This window comes from Myxocyprinus asiaticus, chromosome 35, assembly GCF_019703515.2.
Source record: "Myxocyprinus asiaticus isolate MX2 ecotype Aquarium Trade chromosome 35, UBuf_Myxa_2, whole genome shotgun sequence".
Classification (NCBI taxonomy): domain Eukaryota; kingdom Metazoa; phylum Chordata; class Actinopteri; order Cypriniformes; family Catostomidae; genus Myxocyprinus; species Myxocyprinus asiaticus.
This window is the reverse complement of record NC_059378.1, coordinates 27111659-27139061: the sequence shown is the minus strand read 5'-3', so window position 1 is coordinate 27139061 and position 27403 is coordinate 27111659. Positions and strand designations below refer to the sequence as shown.

Below are 27403 nucleotides of genomic sequence, written 5' to 3'. Positions count from 1 at the left end.
CATTGAATGTAGGCTAATTTTCAAACCACAGTCCTGTCTCATTTCAATGAGCTGCTCTTGCTACTGCAATGACAAGCTATTCTAGTTATCTGTAGCAAATGAGCTAAATGGGTCTCGTACCCAGTCAAAGATTTTGATGTAACATTGTTTTAGATCATATGTGACATCTCTCCTGACTTCAGTCACTAGTAGCACTATTATACTAAATCTCCTTAAAGGAGATGCTGGGAGGTCACCAGTCTCCACCATATCTTGCTCAGTTCCCATCTGCCAGAAACTCTCCCTGTGAGAGTGGCCAACACCCACAACTTGAGGAAATTGGGCACTCTAGCAGCTCAATACCCTCATAATGTGCACGGAGGAGCCAGGAATCCTCCTTCCAATCTCTTTATTCAGAAGAGATCTGACTACCATCAACCCAGATTAGGCATTGATTTTAGCATGAGTGACATTTTATGCTAAGGTAAGCATAGATTTAAGGTAAAAGTATTATGTGATACTTTCATGTTTAGAAGAGATATCTGGATATGACTTTTGAGGAAAGATTGACATTAGTTTTTGGTCCTTGATCACGGTTTAGATGCCTCCACAGCTTGAAAATCCAGCTAAAACAAGTTTCTAGTGATAGATGGTTTTACATGGTTTCTAGCTGTAATACAGTACGTGGGACACACTTTTGTTTGGCAGAGATGCATGTGGTGTTCAAATCAGCTAGGGCCAGTTATTGAAACAGATTTCCCGATTCGATTAGATTCTGATTCACAAGCTTTCGCTTAGATTCTGATCTCGATCCGGTACAGATTAATTTCTGTTCATTTTGCTCAGATATAAAATACATTTTCTCTCAGCTAATGCTCTTAATTATAAAGGAACCTTCTAGGCAACACTTCTAGGTACAATTTGAAAACATTAATTTTACCAAATATATTTTATCATTGGTTTTTCATCAAATTGGTCACATTTTAGCTTTTGTCAAATGTCCAAATTCAGTCTATTCCATCAGTTAATCTCTTGAAATTGCATATATTATGTTGCATATATATTTTTGTAACATTTTTATTGTTTACTTGCTATTGTTAAGTATTTACATTGATATGTAGAACACATGCTAAATCGGTACTGTCTCTTTAAGATACAGCCAGTGAGCACATTCAACAATAGCAGACGTGCAAGATTTATTTAGCACATCCAGGTTTGATTAGAATAAAATGTTTCTTTTGTTTGTTTTGTTTTTTATCAACAACTTCTTCTCCACTATACTACTCAATCACTGGAAAGTGAAGTCTGAACATTTACCAGCCAATAGTTAATCATAGACATTTTTAGTCGCAAAGCACGAGATTTGGTTGCACATGCAAGTGATTTACTTGCATTATAGAGAGTTCCTACATAAAGTGAAAGATCGATTTCAGGATTTAAGATCGATTTCAGGATAATGAGATTGTTCAAATGAAGATCGTGATGCATCAGAAAATCAATGTTTTTACCCAGCCCTAAAATCAGGTTAGAAAAAAGGTGAGAAACAATTTACCTGTAGATGCTGAAGGATCCTAATCTTTCTCTGGTTTACTGTATAGATTAGCAAATCTGGTTTTTAGAGAATTTCTGGGACTGATTTAAGCTGCTAAATGTCATTTGAACATTTTGTTCAACTAAGACATAAAACCTCTGCCTTACGATTGTGCCTTGTAGGTTGACTTAAAATGGAACGAAATGGAAAACAAATAGGAAATCGAAACCCATATCATAGAGTTTGATAGTGCAAAGTGGTCATTGCTGAGTACGTACAGGTGAAAGCGTCCTGACAGAGAGAGTGCCTAACTGCTCAGCTTATTAACAAGACTAGATGTGACCATTTGTCTTCATTATCACTTCACACTTGGGGTGTCAGCACAAATCACTCCAGCAGAGCAGAGCAACAGACTGCTTCTAATCATGTTCCTCACACTCTCACCAAACACATAGTTTGCAGAGAAGTCAAGATTTTGCTGTCCTTCGAGCTGATTTATCTATCAACATAGTGCACTAGCACTGGCATGGAGCAGAGATTTATTGAAGCCTAGTTTATGTAATTTTTTTTTTAATTTTTTTTTATGAAAGATGAAGATATTTCACTGCAGAAAAACCTCAAACAGTCAGGTTTGGGGCCAGTAAGGTGACAATGTGAATGGACACGCTTTCAAGAAAGCATACCATTTAATTAGTGCATGTTCATGATGCTGCACAAGGTATGTTTTACATTTCAATGCATCAACATATCTACCAAGAGAATATTAATGCCTGACTTGAATAAAACAGACCTACCACCGTCCAACCATGACAATGGGGACACTGATCGCATAATTTTTCTGATGGACATGAGTGCATGCTTTGCGGTGTAAGGTGATGCTCTGGAATGCATCCTGTAGTTACTGCTGAGAGATAGTGGAGTGATCGGTAGTTACAATTTTGGACCAAAACATGCATTGCTTCTTTTGCCCAGCAACACAATCATTTTACAAAGAAGCAAATTTAGTTTGACCTCTGTGCTGTTGCCTGGGAACCACATCTTAGTTAATAACTCCATAAGACAGCCAACCAGCATTAGGTTTTTTTTTTGGGGGGGGGGGGGGGTTCTGCCTGATAAATCTTACAGCATAGGCAATAAAGATGATTATAATATAATTCTAGCATGTTTACAATATGTAGGGAAGGTGTGGGGGTGATTGACAGAAAGCCCACACTCACCCTCTGTTGGTGAGGTTTTAAGCCTCTGGCACAGTCCCTCAGTTCCTCCATAGTCGTCCTGAATTTTGACCACTGCCTCCGTTCCTCTGAGCTCCATGAGGGAGCGCAGCTCCATGAGCGAGCAGCCAAATCCACCCTCGTGGTTGCTGTCATTTCTTTGGTTCTTGGTGTAAAAATCGCTATTTGTCATGTCCCCCATGATGGCTGAGTATTGCTTGGTAGCTTTTCTTTAAAGCTGATAAAAATGTAAATTAGAAAAATGGAGAAAACACCACATGGGCATAGAAGGAGTCCCGGGAATGGCTGGAGATCAAGTATCTCAAAAAAATTGAGCAATGCTGGAGAAAAGTGAAAGTAAGCAAAGAGGATGAAGCAAAGACCGATCCAGTCCGCTGGCTGTAATTTAAAAGAGGCTCCTCAGCGTTACACGAGTCAGGATGTGAAAGCCATCTGCGAGATCCCAGCTAAAGGTCCTGAGGATGTCTGCGCTCACCACGGCTGCAGACCGGCGGCACTCCATACGTGGTTTCCCATTCTACCTGCTTCCATTCGGCTGCTGTCTACATGGTGATCCTCTCCATTACTCCTTCAGAGACAGAGAGAAACATAGAGGGAAAGAGAGAGAGAAGGGGAGGGAGGGAGAGAGAGACAGAGAGAGAGATAAGCATGAGTGTATCGCAGAGGTGTGAGCGGCACAAAAGTGAGAGAGGCGCTAGGATTGCACAGCACGCGGCATTGTGTCGTCAACGCAACTGTGTCTCACTCACACACAGAGAGTTGGGGAGAGGGGGGTGTCCATCTATTCCTGTGATGCTCCGCGTCATATGGCAATTGCTGTCACATGCGTGGCTGCAGCGTGCTGTGCTTTGATCACATCTCTGACAAAATACAAAGCTCTGTAAATACTGGAGGGGCATGTGAGCATTTACACCAATTGTGTGATCTGAATGAGGCTGCAGTGAGCATCAAAGAGCTCAAGACTATCAAGAAATGCAGAGCGATGCATCACACACTGCAGTAAGGTTAGCTGCAGGGGAGCTAAGTATGGTAAAGGATTATATAATTCTTCCATGACAATGCATTTGTGCTGCACAGCCCACCATCTAAATACCAGCTAGCTTTTAGCTCATGCTAACTAAACAGTTGCCACGTTCTGAAGAACAATTCACACCTTTGAGTTTTTGGGATTATATTTGGAATCTAGAGAGACTAAATGTTAAAAAAAAAAAATCTAAAAAGCTCATGTTTAAGGGATACTCATGATAAAGGGAACGGTCACCCTAAAACCAGTATGACTTTCATCCATGGGTGACACTTTATATTAAGGTTGTATATGTTAAAATTAGTTAATAATAGCTCATGCATGAGGTATCATGAAGTAGAAATGAGCAATATGTATTTTTTTACAGTATTTATTAATCTTGGTTATTGTTAATTTATTCATTGTTTGTTCATGTGAACTATTGCATTAACTAATGTAAAGTATAAAACCTTAGTTATTGTACAATGTTACTCTTCTGTGGAAAACAAAAGAAGGCAGAATGTTAGGCCATTTTCAGTCCTTTAACTTGCTTGATTTGTTCCGAAACAGAGACTAAATTTGTTAGAATGTTGCATTTTTTTCCTTGGTTCGGTTCACTTTCACAAGGTAACATTTCAAAACAGACCAAAACTGTATCCGGAGAGATCATTTCCCATTTAGAACTCTCCAAGAGCTTCAATTTGGGATGAATGATGTAGAGAACATTGGATAATGTTGGGATTAGGAAGACAGAATCGAAAAAGGTAGCAAGGTTTCTACAACCATTAACTGAAGTTGTTAAACCAAATTTAAACACGTTTGATTTCTCTTGAATAAAGTAAATAGCTGTGCTGGTCATATGGGAATTGTGGCTTTCTCGAGGTCAAAAATGCCACAGAGTAATGGCAAGAATATGTCATTTATTAAAGCAATAAGCCATGAGAGGCACAATACAAAATAGAGAAGCCGTTCCCACCGAACATATTTTTTATTTTTTATTTTTTTATTTTTTTGTCCATCTGCACTGTTTTTCAGTTTTTTTTCTGTCTATGGTAGAAAATGCTATTTCTATGGTAAATTCACTATAATGCACAGTGTGCTATTGCTTTTATCAAATGGCGGCAATAGCAATATAATAAATGACACAAACGTTCAATTAACAGTTACATTTGTTATTAATAGTAATTTAAATGAAACATTCTTTCGCCAAGTAATATACAGTAGTTCATTAAGGGAATTTACGGATGCCAAGCAATGTAGCAATTTATCGCACTAATGTAGAATGTGTGCTCACAGGTGTGCATTTATAGTTATTCACAACGGCTTTGAATGTGGTTCATCCAATACAAATTTAGAGTTGGAACTATCAGTGTTACAACTGTAATGTAAATGCAGTTACAGTATATGACTGCTGATCTTCATTTTGTTCTTTGTTTTTTAAGCTGCTCTCTTGATTCACCACCAGTATTCATGTTTTATTGAAAAGCCAGTGTTGTAAAATGTCCTCTATTAGCTGCCATTTGCTGTTATCACTTTTTCTCTCTTTCACAAACACATCCACAGTTATGAAAATTTCTTCCTGTCCTGTTCTCTCACCCATGGGGTGGTGGGGGGGGGGCGTGGAGCTCTGTGCACCCCAGCACACCAGTAATCAGTCAGTCAGCAAATATCTCTTCCACTTGGTGGTTTGGGACCAGAGGTGAGCCTAAAACCAACTGCAAACACATTCTACACTCTTACTTATACTTTTGAACTTATATGTGAAAGTTATCAGGACAAAGTCACATGTTAGATCTAGGTTTGTTTACCTAGTACTTCAGAGGACTGTTTCAAAATAGCTGGTCCAGCTCAGCTTCTTGTGGCTATTTTCTGTACTCTGCCCCTTTATTGTAGAGTTATGGTATTGTCTTAGGGTATTTTTAGTAGACAATTGTCATTTATTTTCTCCATCCTGCTCAATATATTTTGACTCCGGTATGTAGGTGTAAATATACTGTTGCAACACAAAGCGTAGGTGTGAATCACTCTCAGAACTCCTTCCTCTCTACGAATGTCTTTCAAAATAAACAAGTCTATGCTTCATTTGTGAAAACTGGTTTAAAAGATGATCTGTCATGTTTTACCACAAGAATTTATTCTGCAATGTGAACACACATGCGGGAACCTTTTTATACTAGATGGAAACACGTTGCCATTTCAAAAATACTAAAGTGCCTAATTCTAATAAAATTCAAATGTGAGCAAACTGTCCCCTCATTGGTCAGAATGTTTGTGTTCTGTTCCAGGATTTAGCTCAAACATTGATATACTGGTTAAAATTATATACCTGTAAACATTTTCAAGAATGGTTTATGTCAGGGTTATGCAAAACGCTGTTGCATGGTATAGAATGCACATTCCAATCAAAAGTTGCACTACAAATAAACATTATCTGTCACTCAGACTGTATATGAGGTGTAAAATTTTCATCATTGTTATTTTTAACCGTCATTGAAAAGTGCCTGTTGTCACGATCACAGAGCTCTCTCATTCTCGCTCTCAAACAAACAGAAGAAAGAGTGTAGCCAATTATAGATGGTTAAGAATGGTCTCCTAAATGTTTTTTTTTTTTTTTTATTTTTTTTTTTTATTATAATTATTATTAAAAAAAAAAAACTCTAAAGGCTAAATCCATGTTTTGATTCTGAATTAGAGTGATGTGTGCTCATGGGTTGCATGACTTATGTTGCATTATGTCATTTATTATATTTATTTAATTTTACATTTAAATAAAGGTTTCTACCCTATATAAGTAGTTTTAAAAAGCATTTCAGCTCAATGAAATATGATAAATATGACACTGTGAAAACTGTGCCTGCATATACTGTATGGTTGATATACAGAATACATGCCAGAGAACATCTTGTTTATATGATTCAAATTCAGTCATGAAACTCTACAATGCGCAAGGTGATAGGTCCTTTGAACATGTAATCTGTTGGAAACCAATCAGAATAATTTTTGGTGGGAAAACAACACCACAAACATCAGTAAGTATAAGCAATAGATTTAATTGATTTTGTGGTATTAGTTGGTTTGTCTAACTCTAAAACATTGTGATTGCGATTAAACCCTATTTAATAAAATTGCAAATTAAATACTATAAAAAATAAATTAAATGAAAATTAAAATCAGTATGATATCCAATGCTATTGGCTCCCGCGATGCAGTGCTGCCGCTGTTTAAATGATTTGTCTGCTGCTTGCTGAGTCACAGATTTGTAGGGGTGCTGAGATTAATTTTAGGGGGGCTAAAGCCCTTCTAAATAGGGTCTAGCAACTCCAATGCCAGAGCATATTTCTGAAAGTCGGGTACACTCTATTATAGAAATACTTCCTTAAATTACAACACAACCAGTTATTAATTTGAGCCGGATCCTGTTCCTGTTGGGATATTTGCATTCCGGTAGTTGTTTTAGACAATCCGGCATTAACCAGAGCATTGTCAAATTGCAACAGTCTGTGTGTGTGTGTGTGTGTGTGTGTGTGTGTGTGTGTGTGTGTGTGTGTGTGTGTGTGTTTGTGTTTGAGAGAGAGAGAGAGAGAGAGAACATGCAGGTGTGCCGGCTTTCTTTATTAGTGCAAAATCACTCTCATTGGTTGATGCTAGTATTTGCATGCGCACTTAGCACAGTTAGCACAGGAAAGTGGAGAACGAGCGTGTCTAACTGGTGATATTTCCTTATAAAAGTAGGCTAATTTCAGCGAAAATGGCGAAAATGGCGAAAAGACAATCAAGCTTATATTCGTTATTTAAAACCGCCAATAAAGCTGATATTGTTTCTGATCAAAAGAGTTCACGAGAAAATGAAACCGCACCCCTGGACAATGCTGCTAATAATGCTAATCAGGAGGAACTTTCGATTCACGTGAAACTGGGGTTTAAACACACAAACTCCAAAATATAACAGATGAATTTGATCTACCAGACTCATATCCACCAAAAAAGGGCCTTTAATCATCTGGGGCCGGTTGCACCAGCTGTGCCTAAATTCAAACTTAGCCTAGTTGTGGCATAAATGGGCACTAAGTCACAATTTCCACACTACTAAATATTTGAGCATTGCACCATTAAACTTAGGTAGGACTTACCCTACGTATAAACTAAATATTTACGGAAGCCTCCGACCAGGCGTAATGGATGGAATAAATAAGCAGAATAATATTTAATGATATCGGTGAGCTCATGTTTTGTGTGACAGGCATCAATCATTTCAACATACATTATGATGTTGACATTTACACTCGTTTACATTTATGAGAGAGAGAGAAAAACGTACTTTTAAGCAGCTCTTCAGCATGAAACCGATCTAACGGTGCAGTTTTCAGGGTGCGTCGCCCGGTGTCAAGTTTCAAAACATTCAAAATATATATAGGATATTAAAATGAATAAATGTCTGTTTTTTCCAGCCTGTTGTATTAGTATTTATTTATCACCAATTTTCAAAAATTCACACCACGGCATCCCTACGTGGTCCATTGGTCATTGTTTAGCAACGTCATTGTGTGATCCGGGAAAGCTGAAGTCGTATGGTCAGCATTGGTCTCCACGCCTCTTAATCATTGTTTTTGATCTGGCCATTCTTCATTTACAAATTAAGCACTGAACACAACCATATTAATTTATAACAGAGTTACAGATGAGCAGATTACTGTCAGAAGCGCAAAATATGTGCAATAGCTTTTCTGTGTGGGGAAAACAGTGAAAATGTGCATTAAAAAAGTTCTGAAAGTCCATCCAGTCAGCAGTCAACAATTTATTCAAAAGGGAGAGGTGTGTGTTAAAATTACTCTGACCATAAGAAAGAGAATTTGTCCTTGTGCAGATTCACATGGGCTTTGGTGTGCAGTGGCATCATTAAATCTATACGAGCACTCTGTTTTTGTGTTTGTCTCGCTGACCAGTATCTCTTTATCTCTCCTCTTTCCTGAGCAATCTTCAAATGAGTAATATAATAGTTGACATGCTAGAGCAATCCAAGGAAGTGCAGGCATTTCCATTATTAATGTAGCCTTTTAATTATTTAATGAGATGCATTAAATTGTTCTAAATGAACAGGAATATGTATTTAATAGTTAAAATGTTCCTCTAAATGTTAAATCAGGTTTTATGGGTAGCATAATGATTGTTACAGTACCTGTGCACTTTGTCATTAACCAGTCAAGTTCAATCGAAATCTAATAACCCAGCTTTGCTGAAATCAAGGGTATTATTACCAAGGAGTGAATTCCCTATATTAAATGACAACCCAATCATATTCATACACTGGCCCCAAAATTACTTGGGCAGTTATGCCACACTTAAATATGTACTGTATGAATGTCATTGCATCATAAAAAATAAAAAAAATCAAACCAAGTAGCATTTTTTAAAGACACCACAAGCACACTTTTCAAGCAACAGTAGTTCTTCAGCTGAAATCTAACTGTGCTTCCCAAAATTTGATCCACAGTCCCCAGTGGCTGAAGCTGGAAATGTTTTGGGCATATGTGAGCTCCAGTTTCCGGGTGAAATGTCCACAGGGTGGTACCAAAAGCGAGTTGTTTTTAGTTGTAAATAATGTAATAATATCTATAAACCTGTCAGTGAAGTAAAAATGCAATGTTAGAGGGAAAATGGCAACTCCGAATCACGCTCATCATTGATTATGCAAACGCGTTTACTTCCTGGATTCCATGAGACCAGAACCCATGTCTCTGATGCTGCTTGTGCAACATGTTTACAGTAGCGCCACTGGAAAAGGTAAACATATTTGAATTGATTAGTTTTGCTGTGTGATCATGTTGTAACATGAGGGGGACCGACTTCATACATCCACTTAAAACTCCCTTGACAACATTTGGTTAAAATTTTTTGCAAAAATTGCATAGAAAAGTGAAGTTTATTCTGTAAAAAGCTCTGGTATTCTTTGTGATTTGCAGATTCCACTTGGTTTGACAGGTTATCTTTTGGGGCGCTGTATGTAATTTTCTACTGTCCTTGAATTTTGACAGTCATATTGGCAGCAATACTATTATTTTGTGTAGGGCAGTTGAATTTTGAGTAATACCACATATATATTCTACCCTAAAATGGCAATATACAATAACTACACCATCAATGAAACTGAGAAAAATGGCTTCAAAGTTTTTTGATTTTTCAGCAAAATGTGGATTGTCAAATTTTCACACCACGTTTCTCTAAATCTGAGCACTGTTGAGACGAAACTGTCTCTCACAGGATAGAGCATAGTCTAAGACACCCGATTTCAGTCATAACTCAATTTTGACAAAATGTGTAGTTACTATAAATGTTGGGTGTGATCCAATTATAAAGTTATTAGTTACGGTAATATGATTACTTTTTAGTAAAAAAAAAATAAAAAAAGTCGTGTAATCCATTATATTTTAAATTCTTGTAATCAGATTACAGTTACTGACTTTCAGTTAATTTAAAAGAAATTAGTAAGTAATCTGATTACAATGTAGTTGATTACTATTTTTAAGTAACTAAACCAACACTGGTACGGTGTTTTGCCTTTGCAGGGCAGTATTGTTTTGGATACAGTTTTGGACAATATCTTAACTTAAGAGGTTCTTTTTAAAGCTCTGTCCCTTACTGTAGCTGCACAGTATACACTACTCGAGAAAGCTTGAGCATCATCATTCCCTGCTGCTCTCCAGAAGGGGTGATGCAGTAAGGATGCACTCTGCACCATGTGAAATGAGGAAAGACTTTAATGATGCCGGTAATGATGAGTAGACTGGGGAAAGAGGAATCAGACTGGCACTGATTCAAACAGCACAGAAATCACTGAACACTCCTTAACACACTCATAACCTTGTGTGCTAGAGGATTTTAACTGTGGAGTGTTCATAAGCAATAAGCTTTTGTAACCTGGGCTGTCTATTAATACAAATAAGCTTCTGGAACCTAGTAGTGGGAGGTATGACCAAAATCTTATATCACTGTATGGGTAATTTTATACAACAGTTTGTTCATGCCCTCCAATCTGATTGGACAAGCAGCATTCCATTGTAAATAGTGTAAATCCAATCTAGTCTCATAGAATGAACATTACTTTAACTACATTTTTGCAAACCGAGTTCCCTATCTGTCACTCACTCGACGTTGTGTCGATGTAGTGACACTAGTGGTCACTCTTGGAAGCCCGAGACACCTCTGGTCTTTGATAAAAGGCCAATGAAAATTGGCGAGTGGTATTTTCATGCCATTCCCCTGGACATACGGGAATAAAAGGAGCTGGTATGCAACCACTCATTCGGATATTCTCTTCGGAGCCGAACGGTCATGCTCACTGAGCTGAATTCCCACAACTGTTCATTCACCTCTGGTGGATCTGACAGTGCGCTCGTTATCTCTCGCCTTCTGACAGTCACAATCACTGTCTTTCGTGTCTAGGCACTGCTCATGCGGAGACAGCGTTCGTGGATGGGTCATGTACTCATTGCGAGAACATGTCCATGGCAACGATGCGGACGTGGTTTACCTTCATAAAAAAGCAAGCCACCCCAGAGGCTCCCCGCCTCGGTCCATCTACCCACGGGTATGAGGCCAGCGTGACTAGCACTAGGGGCGATTTGGGAACCCCAATGGGACCGCCTCCACCGGGTATCCCCCCGTGGACCTCCCATTCCCCAGCACGCTTGTTTGCCCCGATCGGGCTTCCGGATGAGTCTGCTGGCTCGTCTCACGGCGAGTTCGACCTCTTATTCGGAGCCCGCGAAAGTGATGAGCTCTCAAGCGCAGCATCGGAGAGCGGGCTCGTCCAGTCGGACACAGAAGCCTCAGCTGGGCTCCTCCCTTCGGGTGCGGTGGCCCAGTCACAGGCTGACGCGGAGATGATGACATGCTTTCCCAGGCAGCCATGAGCGTCGGGCTAGAGTGGAACCCTCCACTCTCCCCTGAACCCTCGCGGCTTGATGATTGGTTCCTGGGCTCACAGCGCCACTCAAAACCAAGCCCCGCCCCCGTTCCTTTCTTCCCAGAAGTGCATTTACTGCCCAGTCCCGATCTTTCAGCTTCCCTGCCCTCACTACCCTTGATGGTGGGGCGGCCAAGGGCTATTCGGCAATCCCCCCGGTGGATAAAGGTGCTCGTGGTGCACCTATGCCCGCAGAACGCCGCCACCTGACACGGGCGCCCAAAGCTCCCGTCCAAGGCCTGTAGGTTTACGTCGTCTCTGATGGCCAAGGCCTACGGTGCCACTGGACAAGCCGCCTCCATCCTGCACGCCGTGGCTCTCCTGCAAGTCCGCCAAGGTGCTAAAGGAACTGCACGAAGGTAGTTCTGCCCCGGGATTGATGCAAGAGCTGCGCTCGGTGATCAACCTTGCTCTCTGGGCAATGAAGGTCACGGCGCAGTCTCTCGGGTGGGCGATGTCCATCTTGGTGGTCCAGGAGCGCCACCTTTGGCTCAACCTGGTCGAGATGGGAGAGGCTGACAAGGCACGGTTCCTTGCTGCCCCCATTTCCCAAGTTGGCCAGTCCGGCGACACCAAGGACTTTGCCCAGCAGTTCTCAGCGGTGAAGCAGCAGACGGAGGTTATCCGGCACATCCTGCCCCGGCGCGGCTCAAGATCCCGCACCCCATCTGCTCGTTGCCAAGGACGTCCCCCTGCGGTGACTGCACCGGCTCTGCCACAGCCCGCCCCTGCGGCCCGGAGCCCACCACAGGAAGCAGACGCCACCCGTCTTGCGGCTTCCAAGAACCCGTGAAAGGCTTCGAAGCGCCCCTGAGACGGGCGACGCAGGGACGACAAACCCGCTGCTCTGGAGCTGGTAAGCAGACCACTCCATCCCCCGGTCAAGGGCCGGGAGGAGAATCTTTTGTTACCTTTGCATTTAATTGCGCTGCATGCCAAAGTGGCTGCAGTACCCAAGAGTTCAAGCAAGAGTGGTTTCCTTGTTCCCTGGGTCACGTATCCGGTGTGCACGGCCGTCATCACGACCACCGTCCACCACTCTATTTGGCAGGTTTGGCGTCCAGCGGCGGTCTTCCCGCCCCTGAGCACCCAGCTGTGGCACAAATCTGCCCCCGATGTAACAGTCTCCACGGGTCACGAGGACAGGCCTCTTCCTCCCCCGTCTCAGGCTGTTCTGGGGGTGGTCACAAGGAGCTAGGTAAGTACTTCGATGTCCTTGAACTCAACACGGCCACGACATGGTGAGGCACCTCGAGCTCCACCCCACCACGATGCTCCACCCACCGGTACATCCAATGAGATTGTCCCTTTGGTTCCCCTCGTGCGGAGCTTGGATGCGTGGCTTGCGCTTTCCAATCTGTCGCGATGGCTGATTCGGACCGTCCAACTCGGCTATGTGATTCAGTTCGCCAGGCGTCCGCCCAGGTTCAGCGGTATCCACTTCACCTTGGTGAAGGACGAAAACGCTGCTACCTTGCACGCGGAGATCACTACCCTCCTACGGAATGGTGCCATAGAACCTGTCCCTCCGGCCGAGATGAAGAAGGGGTTTTACAGACCCTACTTCACCGTACCGAAAAAAGTCGGTGGGTTGTGGCCAATCTAGGACCTGCGAGTACTGAACTGGGCTTTACACAGACTCCCGTTCAAGATGCTGATGCAAAAAACATATTCTGGCAAGCGTCCGGCATCAAGATTGATTCGCAGCAGTAGACCTGAAGGACGTGTACTTTCACATCTCGATTCTACCTCGACACAGACCCTTCCTGCGGTTTGCATTCGAGGGTCAGGCGTATCAGTACAAGGTCCTCCCTTTCAGCCTGTCCTTGTCCCCTCACGTCTTCATGAAGGTCGCAGAGGCAGCTCTTGCCCCGTTAAGGGAATTGGGCATTCGCATTCTCTACTATCTCGACAATTGGCTAATCCTAGCTCACTCTTGGGACATGTTGTGTGCACACAGGGACTTGGTGCTCTCGCACCTCAGCCAATTAGGGCTTCGGGTCAACTGGGAAAAGAGCAAGCTCCTCCCGGTTCAGAGCATATCTTTTTAAACGGGTGCTGACCCATTTGAAGGTGTTCAAACAGAAAACAGCGGTTCCACTGAAACTCTTTCAGAGACTCCTGGGGCATATGGCATCCTCAGCGGTTGCCACCCCGCTCTGGTTGATGCATATGAGACCACTTCAGCACTGGCTTCAGACTCGAGTCCCGAGATGGACATGGTGCTGCGGGACACATTGCGTGGCCATCACGCTGGTCTGTCACCATCTCTTCAGCCCTTGGACTGACCTCTTGTTTCTACGGGCAGGTGTTCCCCTAGAGAAGGTCTCCAGGTGCGTCGTGGTTACGACATGCCTCCAAAACGGGCTGGGGCGCTGTTTACAACAAGCTGGCTTATGGGCCCGTGGCTGCATTGGCACATTAACTGCATCGAGTTGTTGGCAATTCTGCTAGCCCTGTGGAGGTTCCAGCCGTTGATCCAGGGCAAGCACGTGTTAGTTTGGACAGACAACAGGGCAACGGTAGCATATGTCAACCACCAAGGTGGTCTGCGCTCTCGTTGTATGTCACAACTCGCCCGCCGTCTCCTCCTCTGGAGTCAGCAGCACTTCAAGTCACTGCGAGCCACTCACATCTAGCACTGTCTTTTCCAGGGACGTCCCTGCATTTTCCTGCAGGACAACTTCAAACCTCATACTGCCTGAATTACAAGTGCATGGCTTTGTAAGCAGAGAGTGTGGGTGCTAGATTGGCCTGCCTGCAGTTCTGACCTGTCTCCAATTGAGAATGTGTGGCGCATTATGAAGAGCATTTGATGGCAACGAAGATCCCATACAATTGTGCAGCTGAAGACCTACATAATGGATAAATGGGGAAAAATTCCACTTTCTAAACTTAACAAACTTGTGTCTTCAGTACCCAAATACTTAAGTAATTACTCTGACATCGAAAAGTGAAATACTCAACCTAGTCTCATAGAATGAACGTTACTATAACTAAATTTTTGCAAACTGACTTTTACGTGCCGAATTCTGTGTTTCATCGCAGTTTCCTGGTGAAATTAACACTAGAGGCACTACAACAACTGTGCGTTTTATTCACTTTCACACAAATCACATCTACAACGGCTGATTATGACTTCATAAACACTTGAAATAAATAACATGTTATGTTATGATATCTAAACACTTTTACTATAACACAGAATTTGAAAAACGATACATTTTAACGCTTGTATTACAGACTCACCTACATTTACACACCTATTCCAATGCGATTAGCTTCTGTGGTAGCTTACCTGGTAGAGTGTTGAACTTTAAACTCAGAAGACCGTGGTTTGAAACCAGTCAGCATGCTAGCTGACACGTGACGAAAGTCTCATAAAAGTGACATGAGATGACATGGTTGCTTTAGAAAATGTGCTTTTCATTTCTCATTTTGTTTTTGGACACTATCGGTTAGGTTTATGCGTTGGTTTAGGGTAAGGATGCCTATTTTGTTTACCTCTCATTTCATTTTAGATCACTATTGGTTAGGTTTCGTTAAAATTTTTAGGTTAGGGAGGTATGTTTTACTCATGAAAACTTACATTCACCTTAAACACCTTGTCTGATTATGACACCATTTCACTTGTTTTGGCGCCCCCTGCTGGACATTATACTGGGAAACTGCAGCCAAACGTGTAATAAGGCATGTTATTTCGCCACAGTCACGTAATGCTCATGAGACCAGGCTGGAAATACTGTGTGATTTGACAATCATAGCCAGTCTGAACATATTGATTGTGACGAGGAGGAGGGCGTGGCTGGGCCGTGAGGATGCACACCCAGAGCTGAACTGTCCTAATCAGATGGGTAGCGGATAAAGATGAGCTGGAGGCGCCAATTCGAGAGAGAGAGGCACGCGGCTGCTGTGTGTGTGTCTGTGTGTTTATGTTTGTTTAAGTTGACTTATGTCATTAAAGTTATGTTGACTCTTCTGCCGGTTCCTGCCTCCTCCCTGCCCATCCTTGAACCCTGTTACATTGATGTTTAATATACAGCTATATGAAGCAGGATTTTGGACCAAAAATACTTCACTGTTGAATGATTGAATTCTATCAAGAAAATCCACAACAGATCATTTTATTTTTATCTCTACTAAGACCTTTGATATTAGGGCAAAAATGTACTGCAAAATCCTACTCATAATGAGAATGTTTGTATTTTTCCCTGTAAAAATAAAATAAAATCCTTAAAACAAGATACATTTATATGAAGCAATACTGCATAAGATATTTAGGCTTTATTTCAGAGAATGTATTTTCAATATAAGTGTATTTTGTCTTAATTTACTGGCAGATTTTTTCCATTGTTATTCACTTGCTTACAGCCAAACCAGTAAAAAAAAATCTGCCAGTTCTTAAATAGTAAACCAAAGTATTTAGATTACATTACTAACCTTTAGTAATCTAACAGAATACATTACAAATTACATTTCAATGCATGTATTCTGTAATCTGTAGTTGAATGCATTTAAAAAGTAACCCTCCCAAAACTGGTAAGGACATACTAGTGTTAGAAGTTGCTAACTATGAAGTCTCAATGTTATTTATAGTAATATGTTTTATTGTGAATGGTATTTAAATCCTGAATAGTGAATTGTAAATTCTGCCATTGTTAAACATGTGCAATGGCTTTGAACTTTTGCATTTTTCTATTCGTGCCAACAACATGCCAACCTATTGTCTTAAAAAAATAGAAAATCTCCATTTCAATAAATTCTCAAGGTGCAAAGCAACATAAAATTGCAAATGTTTTTTCTTTGTGTTGCAAGGCCATTTTTAATAGTGTTGTTATCCCACATCATGGAAGTTGAATGCGATGATGACCCTATAGAGACGGTGCTATTTTCAAAAAAAGAGCTTGCAATGAAAGGGTGCCACTGGAAGTCATTTTGGTGTAAAGAGTAAAGTGATTGCATGCCACACTGTCTTTTCTTCCCAAGGGTCCTTCTTTTGTCCATGGTGGCAGGGTCTGAGTAGGGCGGATGCGGTGAGTGCAGGGATTACACGCTATGTCTCTCACATGACTGCACGCAAACCACGGTTTGAGTGATCACCCTTTGTTGCCACCTAGACCTTAATGCATCCTGTCTTTCAATGCCAGCGCTGGTGAAAATGCTGCCACTAGAACAGCCCCCAAACATGTCAATGTGGGCATCCCTGTAACTCTAGCACCTCTGAAAGCACTTATCTTTAATGCTGTGAGACCCTGTGAGGATTTTACATCAGAGTTTGTATTCAATCTAATAGCAGGGTAACTCTGTCATACATGCAGGGTGTGTCTTATACATTTTTTTGTGTCCAAATTTTGCAGAATTTTTAAATTGTTGATCAACATAAATATGCACGAGAATGTCTTTGATCGTTGCGACATGTCTTGCACCATAAGTACAACACAAACACATTTGACTTTGAGTGTTGGGCAACCCAAGCAAAATGCAAACATTTGCCATGTCTGACAGAACATGTGGACAGCGACACTATGTTGTGAAATTTTAAATAACACTAAGCAATAGAAAGTCAGATTTTCTTCATCAAATTGTTTATTATGTTTCCAGGAGTGTTGGTTATTCATGTTTTTGAGATGTTACAGCTGATTTTCTGTAAAGCTGAATAAATAATTCTTATTCAAAGTAATGTCCAGCATCATCCAATCACTGCTAACCATGTTAAAATAAAATGTAGCATTATAAAATTCTGAATCTATGTACTGATTACCATTGTCCCATCTCTGCCAAATATGTTGAGTGGTCCAAACATCATCTGCAGCCTGAAACTGAACTTTTGGTTGGATTTTAGGATTGAATGCATTTAGATGCAAAGAAAGCTTTAGGATGCTCCCTTGCTCACTATTTAGTGAATGACTTAACCTCCAGTGTGCTGTCTGTCTACACTGGTCTCAGAACAGTTCAAAATGCACATTATTTTTATCCTAACTCAATATAAAGCCCCCGAAAGCAACATTTTTCAGCTTTTGGATGAACCCATTTATTCTCAATGTGAAAATGCACAGTAAATAAATAGGAATGCATTTCCTAATGTTAATGAAATGAATCAAATTGCACAGAGATAACAAAATTTAACATAACAAAATGTATATTAAAATGAAGCTAAATGACCCACAGATGTGTTAGAGTTGAAAATTATTCAAAATAATTAACATGTTTTTTTTCAACTTTTGAGGAAATGAGGTGCCAGTGTCCACATATATAGACATCATGTTTATCAGCATGCTGACATGCAAAAAATGAACGGATTTTTTAAAGCAGCACATCAACCAAAACTAGAGCTGCTACTCTTTCCAACCAAACAGGTTTCAATGAAAAAACGTAAAGATATTTCTTACCAGAGGCACTTTTGTTGGTGCTGCGTCCGTAGGATCGCTTCAAGGAAAACGACGGCAAGCTTGTTGTGTTACGTGACTCGGTGCGGCAGAAGTTAACCCTTTAAATGACAGTCTAGAGCAGGGGTCGGCAACCTTTTTGACATGGAGTGCCATTTTTTATTTTCCTAGTTAATGGCTGTGCCAACGTTTCTTATATTATGTCATACTACATTTTCAAAATCACACAGAGGGGTAATTACTAGCACGCAATCAAAAGCGAGAGAGGAGCAGGCAATTTTACTTGTATGAAGTTTTTCGCACCTGCATTCCAATCTACATCTTGATGTAATCCTTCCTCATGATCACGCAGTGTGTTTTCATCAGCTGAATCGGAGAACACTATTAAAGTGCGAGGAGACTCATGCTGTGTGCAAGCCATTCGCACATCACAAGCCGATCAACTATTTAGCCATTTTCGGTGAATCATACCAACAAAATCCTAAAACTTTATTTCCAGGTTTAATTTATATTTTGATTAGACTCTGATTTTTTTGTTTTCTCTTTTAATCTTTTAATGTAATTTTGAGTGTGACTGTTAAAGTCGGGTGTAACTGTTGCTGGGTTGGAAATCTCAAGGATTCATAGTGGTGTTTTCCTTATTACATCACGTGTTGTTCTGAAAGCATTAAGAAAATAATGAAACACGGAATGTAGGCTGTCATACGCGCAGCCTGACCGAAGCGAAGCGAGTGCGTTTACTCACATGATTAACTGAACGTGAAGCACTGCCAGCTCGTGATGTGCGAATGGCTTGCACGCGCTGCATGAGTCTGTTGGGTATACTGCAGTCTCATCACATTTTAACTTTTTGTTTAGTCTCCCATTCAGCTCATGAAAACATTTTGTGTGATCATGAGGAAGGATTACATCAAGATGTAGATTGGAATGCAGGTGCGGAATTTCATCTAAATAAAATAGTCCACTCCTCTCTCGCTGTTGCTGGCGTACCAGTGATTACCCCTCCACGTGCCAATGCTGGCACACGTGCCATAGGTTGCCGACCCCTGGTCTAGAGTCTTGTGAACAGTATTCAGTCATGTTTTATTCATTTTAATTATGTGTTGCTTATAGCAAAGCCAAAATACAACGTCCACGCATGTGGTCGCATGAGGATACAGCACACTGCTGGTACAGTATATAGTTAATAGTAGAGTATTGTATTTTGTGACTATGTGCACTTTCTTTGCTATAAAAAGCAAAAACAATAGGAGAAAATACAACACATCCTAGTTTTAGGTAAAAACGGATGAGCTAAAAAACATTATGATAAGTCTGTGTTATTTCCGAGCTGAGCACCAGTTCGGTGCCCTTTAATGCCATGGGTGTGTTCTGTTTCAGGGAGAACAGATGATATGTCACTTCCTGGCTACACACATGACTCCCTGCTACCATCAGTGTCTCTGTAAGGGACCACCAGTGGGCTTGAAGTGAAAGCCCTCTCAGATGTCACATGTCTGCAGATCGGCTGTGTGTGGTCTACCACTGTGTGTCCCCGGGGGTGCATTAATTGCTGATAGTGCATATTGATCTACTGCAGAGGATGTCACATTTGCTTTGCAGATACAGGCTGCATGGGATGACACTTGTAGTGGGTGTGTGGGCGATATGTCTTTGGGGTTTGCCGAAAAAATCTATTCTGTTTTGTCATGCAAATGAAATCTAAAACATGATTGAAATAAAAAAAATAAAATAAAAAAATAGAAAATAGAAAACTTAAATTAGGTATTATATTTTAAAAATAAATAAATAAATAAAATCTAATTGAACATAAGGTTTTGAATTGTGAAATTATTTTCATGACAGATTATCCCCCTCAATTCTCAAAATAATCTCATTCTCATTACCATAACAAAAAAAATAAATAAATAAATAAAAAAAAAAAAAATATATATATATATATATATATATATATATATATATATATATATATATATATAAAATATATAATTCAAAAAGTATTTACACATTATAACCTTTAATTTATGCTGCTATTTTAACAAAAATTAGGTCCCAATTTATATTAGGTGTCTTTAGATACTATTTACTAACAATAAAATGTTGTTCCCTATCTGTCACTCACTCGACGTTGTGGGTCACACTTGGGAGCCCGAGACATCTCTGGTCTTTGATAAAAGGCCAATGAAAATTGGCGGGTGGTATTTGCATACCACTCCCCCGGACATACGGGTATAAAAGGAGCTGGTATGCAACCACTCATTCAGATTTTCTCTTAGGAGCCGAAAGGTTGATGCTCACTGAGCTGAATTCCCACGGCTGTTCATTCACCTCTGCTGGATCTGACGCCGCATTTCAGCGGCTTCTCCCCCCTCTGCGCTGGTGTACTGCAGAGAATGCCTCTGGGCGCTTCGGCAGAAATAAAAGAGTATATTTCTCTAAAAGAGTATATTTCTCTAAAAGAGCGGCACACATGGAACATCTTTTTAAAGATGCCTTTCCGTTTGTGTGTAATTCCTGGTTGCGCTCGTTATTTCTCACCCTCTGACGGCCACGATCACTGTCTTTCATGACTGGGCACTGCTCACACGGAGACAGCGTTCGTGGATGGGTCATGTACTCATTGCAAGAACATGTCCATGGCAATGATGCGGTCGCGGCTTACCTTCGTAAGAAAGCAAGCCACCCCAGAGGCTCCCCACCTCGGTCCTTCTACCCACGGGGATGAGGCCAGCGTGGCTAGCACTGGGAGCGATTTGGGGACCCCAAATGGGACCACCTCCACCGGGTATCCCCCACAGACCTCCCATTCCCCAGCACGCTCGCCTGCCCCGATCGGGCTTCCGAATGAGTCCGCCGGCTCGTCTCACAGTGAGTTCGACCTCTTATTCGGACCCTGCGAAGGTGATGAGCTGTCGAGCGCAGAATCAGATAGCGGGCTCATCCAGTCGGACGCGGAAGCCTCAGCTGGGCTCCTCCCTTCAGGTGTGGTTGCCCAGTCACAGGCTGACGTGGAGAAGATGACATGCTTTCCCGGGCTGCCATGAGCGTTGGTCTAGAGTGGAACCCTCCGCTCTCCCCTGAATCCTCGCGGCTCGATGATCAGTACCTGGGCTCGCGGCGCAGCTCACAGCCATGCCCCCATTCCTTTCATCCCGGAAGTGCATGAGGAGCTGACAAGGTCGTGACATCTATGGTCTTTGAGAAGGTGGCACCTTTTACTGCCCGGTCCCGATCTTTCAGCAACCCCTGCCCTCACTACCCTCAATGGTGGGGCGGCCAAGGGCTATTCGGCAATCCCCCCGGTGGATAAGGCACTCGCGGTAAACCAATGCACGCAGAGCGCCGCCACCTGGCGTGGGCGCCCAAAGCTCCCGTCCAAGGCCTGTAGGTTAACATCATCCCTGACGGCCAAAGCCTATGGTGCCGCTGGACAAGCCGCCTCCGCCCTGCATGCCATGGCTATCCTGCAAGTCCACCAAGCCAAGGTGCTAAAGGAACTGCACGAGGGTAGTTCCGCCCCGGGATTGATGCAGGAGCTGCGCTCGGTGACCGACCTCACTCACCGGGCGACGAAGGTCATGGTGCAGTCTCTCAGGTGGGCGATGTCCACCTTGGTGGTCCAGGAGCACCACCTTTGGCTCAACCTTATCGAGATGGGAGAGGCCGACAAGGCACAGTTCCTTGGTGCCCCCATTTCCCAGGTTGGCCAGTCCGGCAACACCATCGAGGTCTTTGCTCAGCAGTTCTCAGCGGTGAAGCAGCAGATGGAGGTTATCCGGCACATCCTGCCCCGGCGCGGCTCAATATCCCACACCCTGTCTGCTCGTCGCCAAGGGCATCCCCCTGCGGTGATTGCACCGGCTCTGCCCCTGCGGCCCGGACCCGGCGTGGAGCCCACCGCAGGAAGCAGATGCCACCCATCTCACGGCCGCCAATAACCCGCGAAGGCTTTGAAGCGCCCCTGAGACGGGTGACCCAGGGACGACGAAACCTGCTGCTCTGGAGCTTGTAAGCAGACCACTCCATCCCCGGTGGAGGGCCGGGAGGAGAATCTTTTGTTACCTTTGCATTTAATTGCACTGCATGCCCAATTGGCTGCGGTACCCAAGAGTTCAGCAAGAGCGGTTTCCTTGTTCCCTGGGTCACATACCCGGTGTGCACGGCCTTCATCACGACCACCGTCCACCACTCCATTTTGGCAGGTTTGGCGCTCCAGTGGCGGTCTCCCCGCCCCTGAGCGCCCAGCTGTGGCACAAATCCGCCCCCGATGTGACAGTCTCCACGGGTCACAAGGACAGGCCAATTCCTCCCCATCCCAGGCTGTTCCAGGGGTGGTCACAAGGAGCCAGGTAAGTACTTCGATGTTCCTGAACTCAGCACGGCCACGACACAGTATGGTACCTCATGCTCCGCCCCTCTGCGAGGCCCCACCCGCTGGTACATCCGACGAGATTGTCCCATTGGTTCCCCTCGCGCGGAGCTTGGACGTGTGGCTTGCGCTTTCCAATCCATCACGATGGTTGGTCCGCACCGTCCAACTCGGCTACGCGATTCACTTTGCCAGGTGTCTTCCCAGGTTCAGCAGCATCCACTTCACCTCGGTGAAGTGCGAGAACGCTGCTACCTTGCGCGCGGAGATCGCTACCCTCCTAGAGAAGGATGCGATAGAGCCTGTCCCTCCAGCCGAGATGAAGAAGGGGTTTTACAGTCCCTACTTCATTGTACTGAAAAAAGGTGATGGGTTGCAGCCAATCTTGGACCTGCGAGTACTGAACCGGGCTTTACACAGACTCCCGTTCAAGATGCTGACGCAAAGACGCATTCTAGCAAGCATCCGGCATCAAGATTGGCGATAGACCTGAAGGACGCGATAGACCTGAAGGACACGTACTTCCACGTCTTGATTCTACCTCGACACAGACCCTTCCTGCGATTTGCATTCGAGGGTCAGGCGTGTCAGTACAAGGTCCTCCCTTTCGGTCTGTCCTTGTCCCCTCGTGTCTTCATGAAGATCGCAGAGGCAGCCCTTGCCCCACTAAGGGAAGTGGACATTCGCATCCTCAACTATCTCGAAAATTGACTAATCCTAGCTCACTCTCAGGATGTGTTGTGTGCACACAGGGACCTGGTGCTCTTCCACCTCAGCTGACTAGGGCTTCAGGTCAACTGGGAAAAGAGCAAGCTCCTCCCGGTTCAGAGCATCTCTTTTCTCGGCTTGGAGTTGGACTCAGTCTCGTTGACGGCGTGCCTCACAAACGAGCGGGCACAGTCGGTGCTGACCTGTCTGAAGGTGTTCAGACAGAAGACAGCGGATTCACTGAAACTGTTTCAGAGGCTCCTGGGGCATATGGCATCCTCAGCTGTGGCCACTCCGCTCGGGTTGATGCATATGAGACCACTTCAGCACTGGCTTCAGACTCGAGTCCCAAGATGGTCATGGTGTGCGGGACACATCGCGTGGCCATCATGCATGATCTGTCACCGCTTCTTCAGCCCTTGGAGCGACCTCACATTTCTATGGGCACACGTTCCCCTAGAGCAGGTCTCCAGGCGCGTCGTGGTTCCGACATATGCCTCCAAAACAGGCTGGGGCACTGTATGCAATGGGCACGCAGCTGCCGGCTCATGGACGGGCCTGCGGCTGCATTGGCACATCAACTGCCTCGAGTTGCTGGCAATTCTGCTAGCCCTGCAGAGGTTTCGGCTGTTGATCCTGAGCAAGCATGTGTTAGTTCGGACAGACAACACGGCAACGGTAGCATATGTCAACCGTCAAGGCGGTCTGCGCTCCTGTTGTATGTTACAACTCACCCGCTGTCTCCTCCTCTGGAGTCAGCAGCACCTCAAGTCGCTGCGAGCCACTCCCATCCCGGGAGACCTCAACACTGCAGCGGACGCGCTGTCAGGGCAGGTTACCCTCAGGGGAGAGTGGAGACTCCACCCTCAGGTGGTCCAGCTGATTTGGAGTCGATTCAGGCAGGCACAGGTAGACCTGTTTACCTCTTAAGAATCCTCCCACTGCCCGCTCTTGTACACCCTGACCGAGGCACCTCTCTGTATAGACGCGCTGGCACACAGCAGGCCCCCTGGACTTTGCGAATATACGTTTCCCCCAGTAAGCCTACTTGCACAGACCCTGTGCAAGGTCAGGGAGGATGAGGAGCAGGTCGTCCTGGCAGCACCCTACTGGCCCACCCAGACGTGGTTCTCGGACCTCACGCTTCTCACGACAGCACCCCCTGGCAAATTCCTCTGAGGAAGGACCTTCTTTCTCAGGTACGGGGAACCATCTGGCACCCGCGACCAGACCTCTAGAATCTCCATGTCTGGCCCCTGGATGGGACGCAGAAGACTTAAGCAGTCTACCACCTGTGGTGGTAGACACGATCACTCAGGCTAGGGCCCCCTCTACGAGGCGCCTGTATGCCTTTAAGTGGCGTCTGTTTGCTAAGTGGTGTTCTTCCCGATGCAAAGACCCCCAGAGATGCACAGTCGGATCGGTGCTTTCCTTCCTGAAGGAGAGGTTGGAAGGGCGGCTGTCCCCCTCCACCTTGAAGGTGTATGTAGCAGCTATAGCGGCATACCACGACACAGTGGACGGTAAGTCCTTAGAGAAGCACGACCTGATCATCAGGTTCCTGAGAGGCGCCAGGAGGCTGAATCCCTTCAGACCGCGCCTCGTTCCCTCATGGGACCTCTCTGTAGTTCTTCAGGGTCTACGGAAAGCCCCCTTTGAGCCCTTGCAGTCAGCTGAGCTTAAGGCACTCTCTTTGAAGACTGCCCTCCTGACTGCGCTCACTTCCATCAAGAGGGTAGGAGACCTGCAAGCGTTCTCTGTCAGTGAAACGTGCCTGAGTTCGGTCCAGGCTACACTCACATGATCCTGAGACCCCGACGGGGCTATGTGCCCAAGGTTCCCATGACCCCTTTTAGGGACCAGGTGGTGAACCTGCAAGCACTGCCCCAGGAGGAGGCAGACCCAGCCCTGACGTTGCTGTGTCCGGTGCATGCTTTACGCATCTATTTGTATCGCACGCAGAGCTTTAGAGTCTCTGAGCAGCTCTTTGTCTGCTTTGGTGGACAGCGGTGCTGTCTCCAAGCAGAGGATTGCCCAATGGCCCATTGATGTCATAACAATGGCATATCACGCCCAGGATGTGCTGCCCCCGGCAGGGCTATGAGCCCATTCTAGCAGAAGTGTAGCGGCCTCCTGGGCCTTGACCAGTGGCGCCTCTCTAACAGATATTTGCAGAGCAGCGGGCTGGGCAACACCCAACACCTTGCGAGGTTCTACAATCTCCGGGTGGAACCGGTTTCGTCCTGTGTTGTGGCACGCACAAGCAGGTAAGTCCGGGACAGCCGGCCGGGTGTATCAATTGCGCATAGCACCTTTCACCTCCCCTGAGCTGCGTGCACCGTTGACTCCCCGTAGTGTTCACAAACTGTGTTCCCTCCTTTCCTCCGAGCCCTGTGGCAGACGAGTTTGCGGAGAAACTTGCTGCTGGCTCAGTATACGTGCTAACTAAGCCCTGTACTGGGGTAGGTGCTCCGCATGTGGTTGTTCCCCGTAGGTAACCCCATGTGACATATATCTTCCGCTAATTCGTTTCCCTGTTGGTAAACTGCGTCTTCCTTGGGCAAAAAAAAGAGGATAAGAGGCCACGACTGGGCTAGCCTGTCTCTATCTTTTGGGCAGTCGACTTGTCCTCGAAGGGCCATTCGACACTCATAACAGCGTTGGGGGAGGTTATGTGTCGGCCTGGTGCGGTGGCTACGAGGCACACAGTGGTCTGCCTGTCACACACCGCCAGTTCACATAACACAGTTCAGCCAGTTGCGGCATTTCGTATATGGACCCCTAGTGTCACTACATCAACACAACATCGAGTGAGTGACAGATAGGGAACATCCTGTTACTTGCGTAACCTCCGTTCCCTGATGGAGGGAACGAGACGTTGTGTCCCTCCTGGCACAACACTGAACTACCTGCTGAAATGGCCGGGACCTTGTCTCAGCTCTTCAGCATAAAACCTGAATGAGTGGTTGCATACCAGCTCCTTTTATACCCGTATGTCAAGGGGAGTGGTATGCAAATACCACTTGCCAATTTTCATTGGCCTTTTATCAAAGAACAGAGGTGTCTCGGGCTCCCAAGAGTGACCCCTAGTGTCACTACATTGACACAACGTCTCTTTCCCATCATCAGGGAACGGAGGTTACACAAGTAACCAGGACGTTCTGCAAAATTCTCACAAGATTCACATTTGCTGCTATTGAGGTTGAGATATGGTTAGGTTTAGGAGTAGGGTTAGGGTTAGGGGCTAGAGTTAGGTTTTAGGGTAAGGGTTGGGGTAGAGTTAGGTTTAGGGTTAGGGGCTTAATTTTCTTTGTGCAAAAAATTAAAAAATATATTTTTTACAGTATTTATTTTTTATCATTATTATTATTTGTGGTCTCTGTGAATCTTGTTTTCTTAGGAATATAATTCGCCAAAGAACAGATTATCTATTTAGAGTTAGGGTTAGGGTGGGTTAACATGATAGCCCATTTAACTGATGTTCAAGCATCTTTGATTAGAAAGATTAATTAGGAAGTTTACAGCCAGGGATTAAATTAGAATTTTTAAGGTGGTTATCCTAAGTGCAGGGTTGGGGAGTAATGGAATACATGTAACGGGACTACATATTTAAATTCAAAATATAAGTAACTGTATTCAACTACAGTTACAATTTAAATCATTGGTAGTTAGAATATAGTTACATTCAAAAAGTATTTTGATTACTGAAGAGATTACTTTGCATTTTATTGTCATTTGTTTCATTTAATATTTAGTCCTTTCAGATGGAAAACATTTATACATATAAATGATGCGATCCAAAGTGCATTTGAACAGCAGTGAAACACTTTCTAATGATGTGTTACATTCATACGAGCAGATAGAGAAGTAAATTTGAAGTAAGTTTGGAGAAGAAGAAATAGAAATAGACCTTGTGTAAATTGTCAGCTTTACGCTAAGCTAAAATGCTATATCTAGCCATTTTACATGCATGTTACCAGGCACGATCATATTTTTTTAACAAGAAAATTCAAGTTGAATCATAATTTCTTTTTTTTTCTAGTAAGACCTTTGATATTAGGGCAAAAATCGTATTCTTGATAATAATTTTTTTATTGTTTTCCTGTAAAAATAAAAAAAATCCTTAAAACAAGATACATTTTATTTATCTTGTTTTAGAAACGTCCTGGTTACTTGCATAACCTCCGTTCCCTGATGGAGGGAACGAGATGTTGTGTTGATGTAGTGAC

The 27403-nt window shown here is 43.9% G+C and overlaps 1 protein-coding gene across 9 annotated transcripts in view; it reads right to left on the bottom strand.

Moving 5' to 3' along the window:
• LOC127425930 (plasma membrane calcium-transporting ATPase 2-like) overlaps positions 1-27403 on the bottom strand; it is a 396733-nt gene that overhangs the window by 208837 nt on the left and 160493 nt on the right. For all 9 annotated transcript variants that reach the window (XM_051672265.1, XM_051672268.1, XM_051672266.1 and 6 more), the window contains one exon: positions 2728-3313. In XM_051672265.1, the coding sequence (XP_051528225.1) occupies positions 2728-2926 (199 nt within the window). In that variant the 5' untranslated portion in view covers positions 2927-3313. The remainder of the gene's footprint in view (positions 1-2727; positions 3314-27403) is intronic.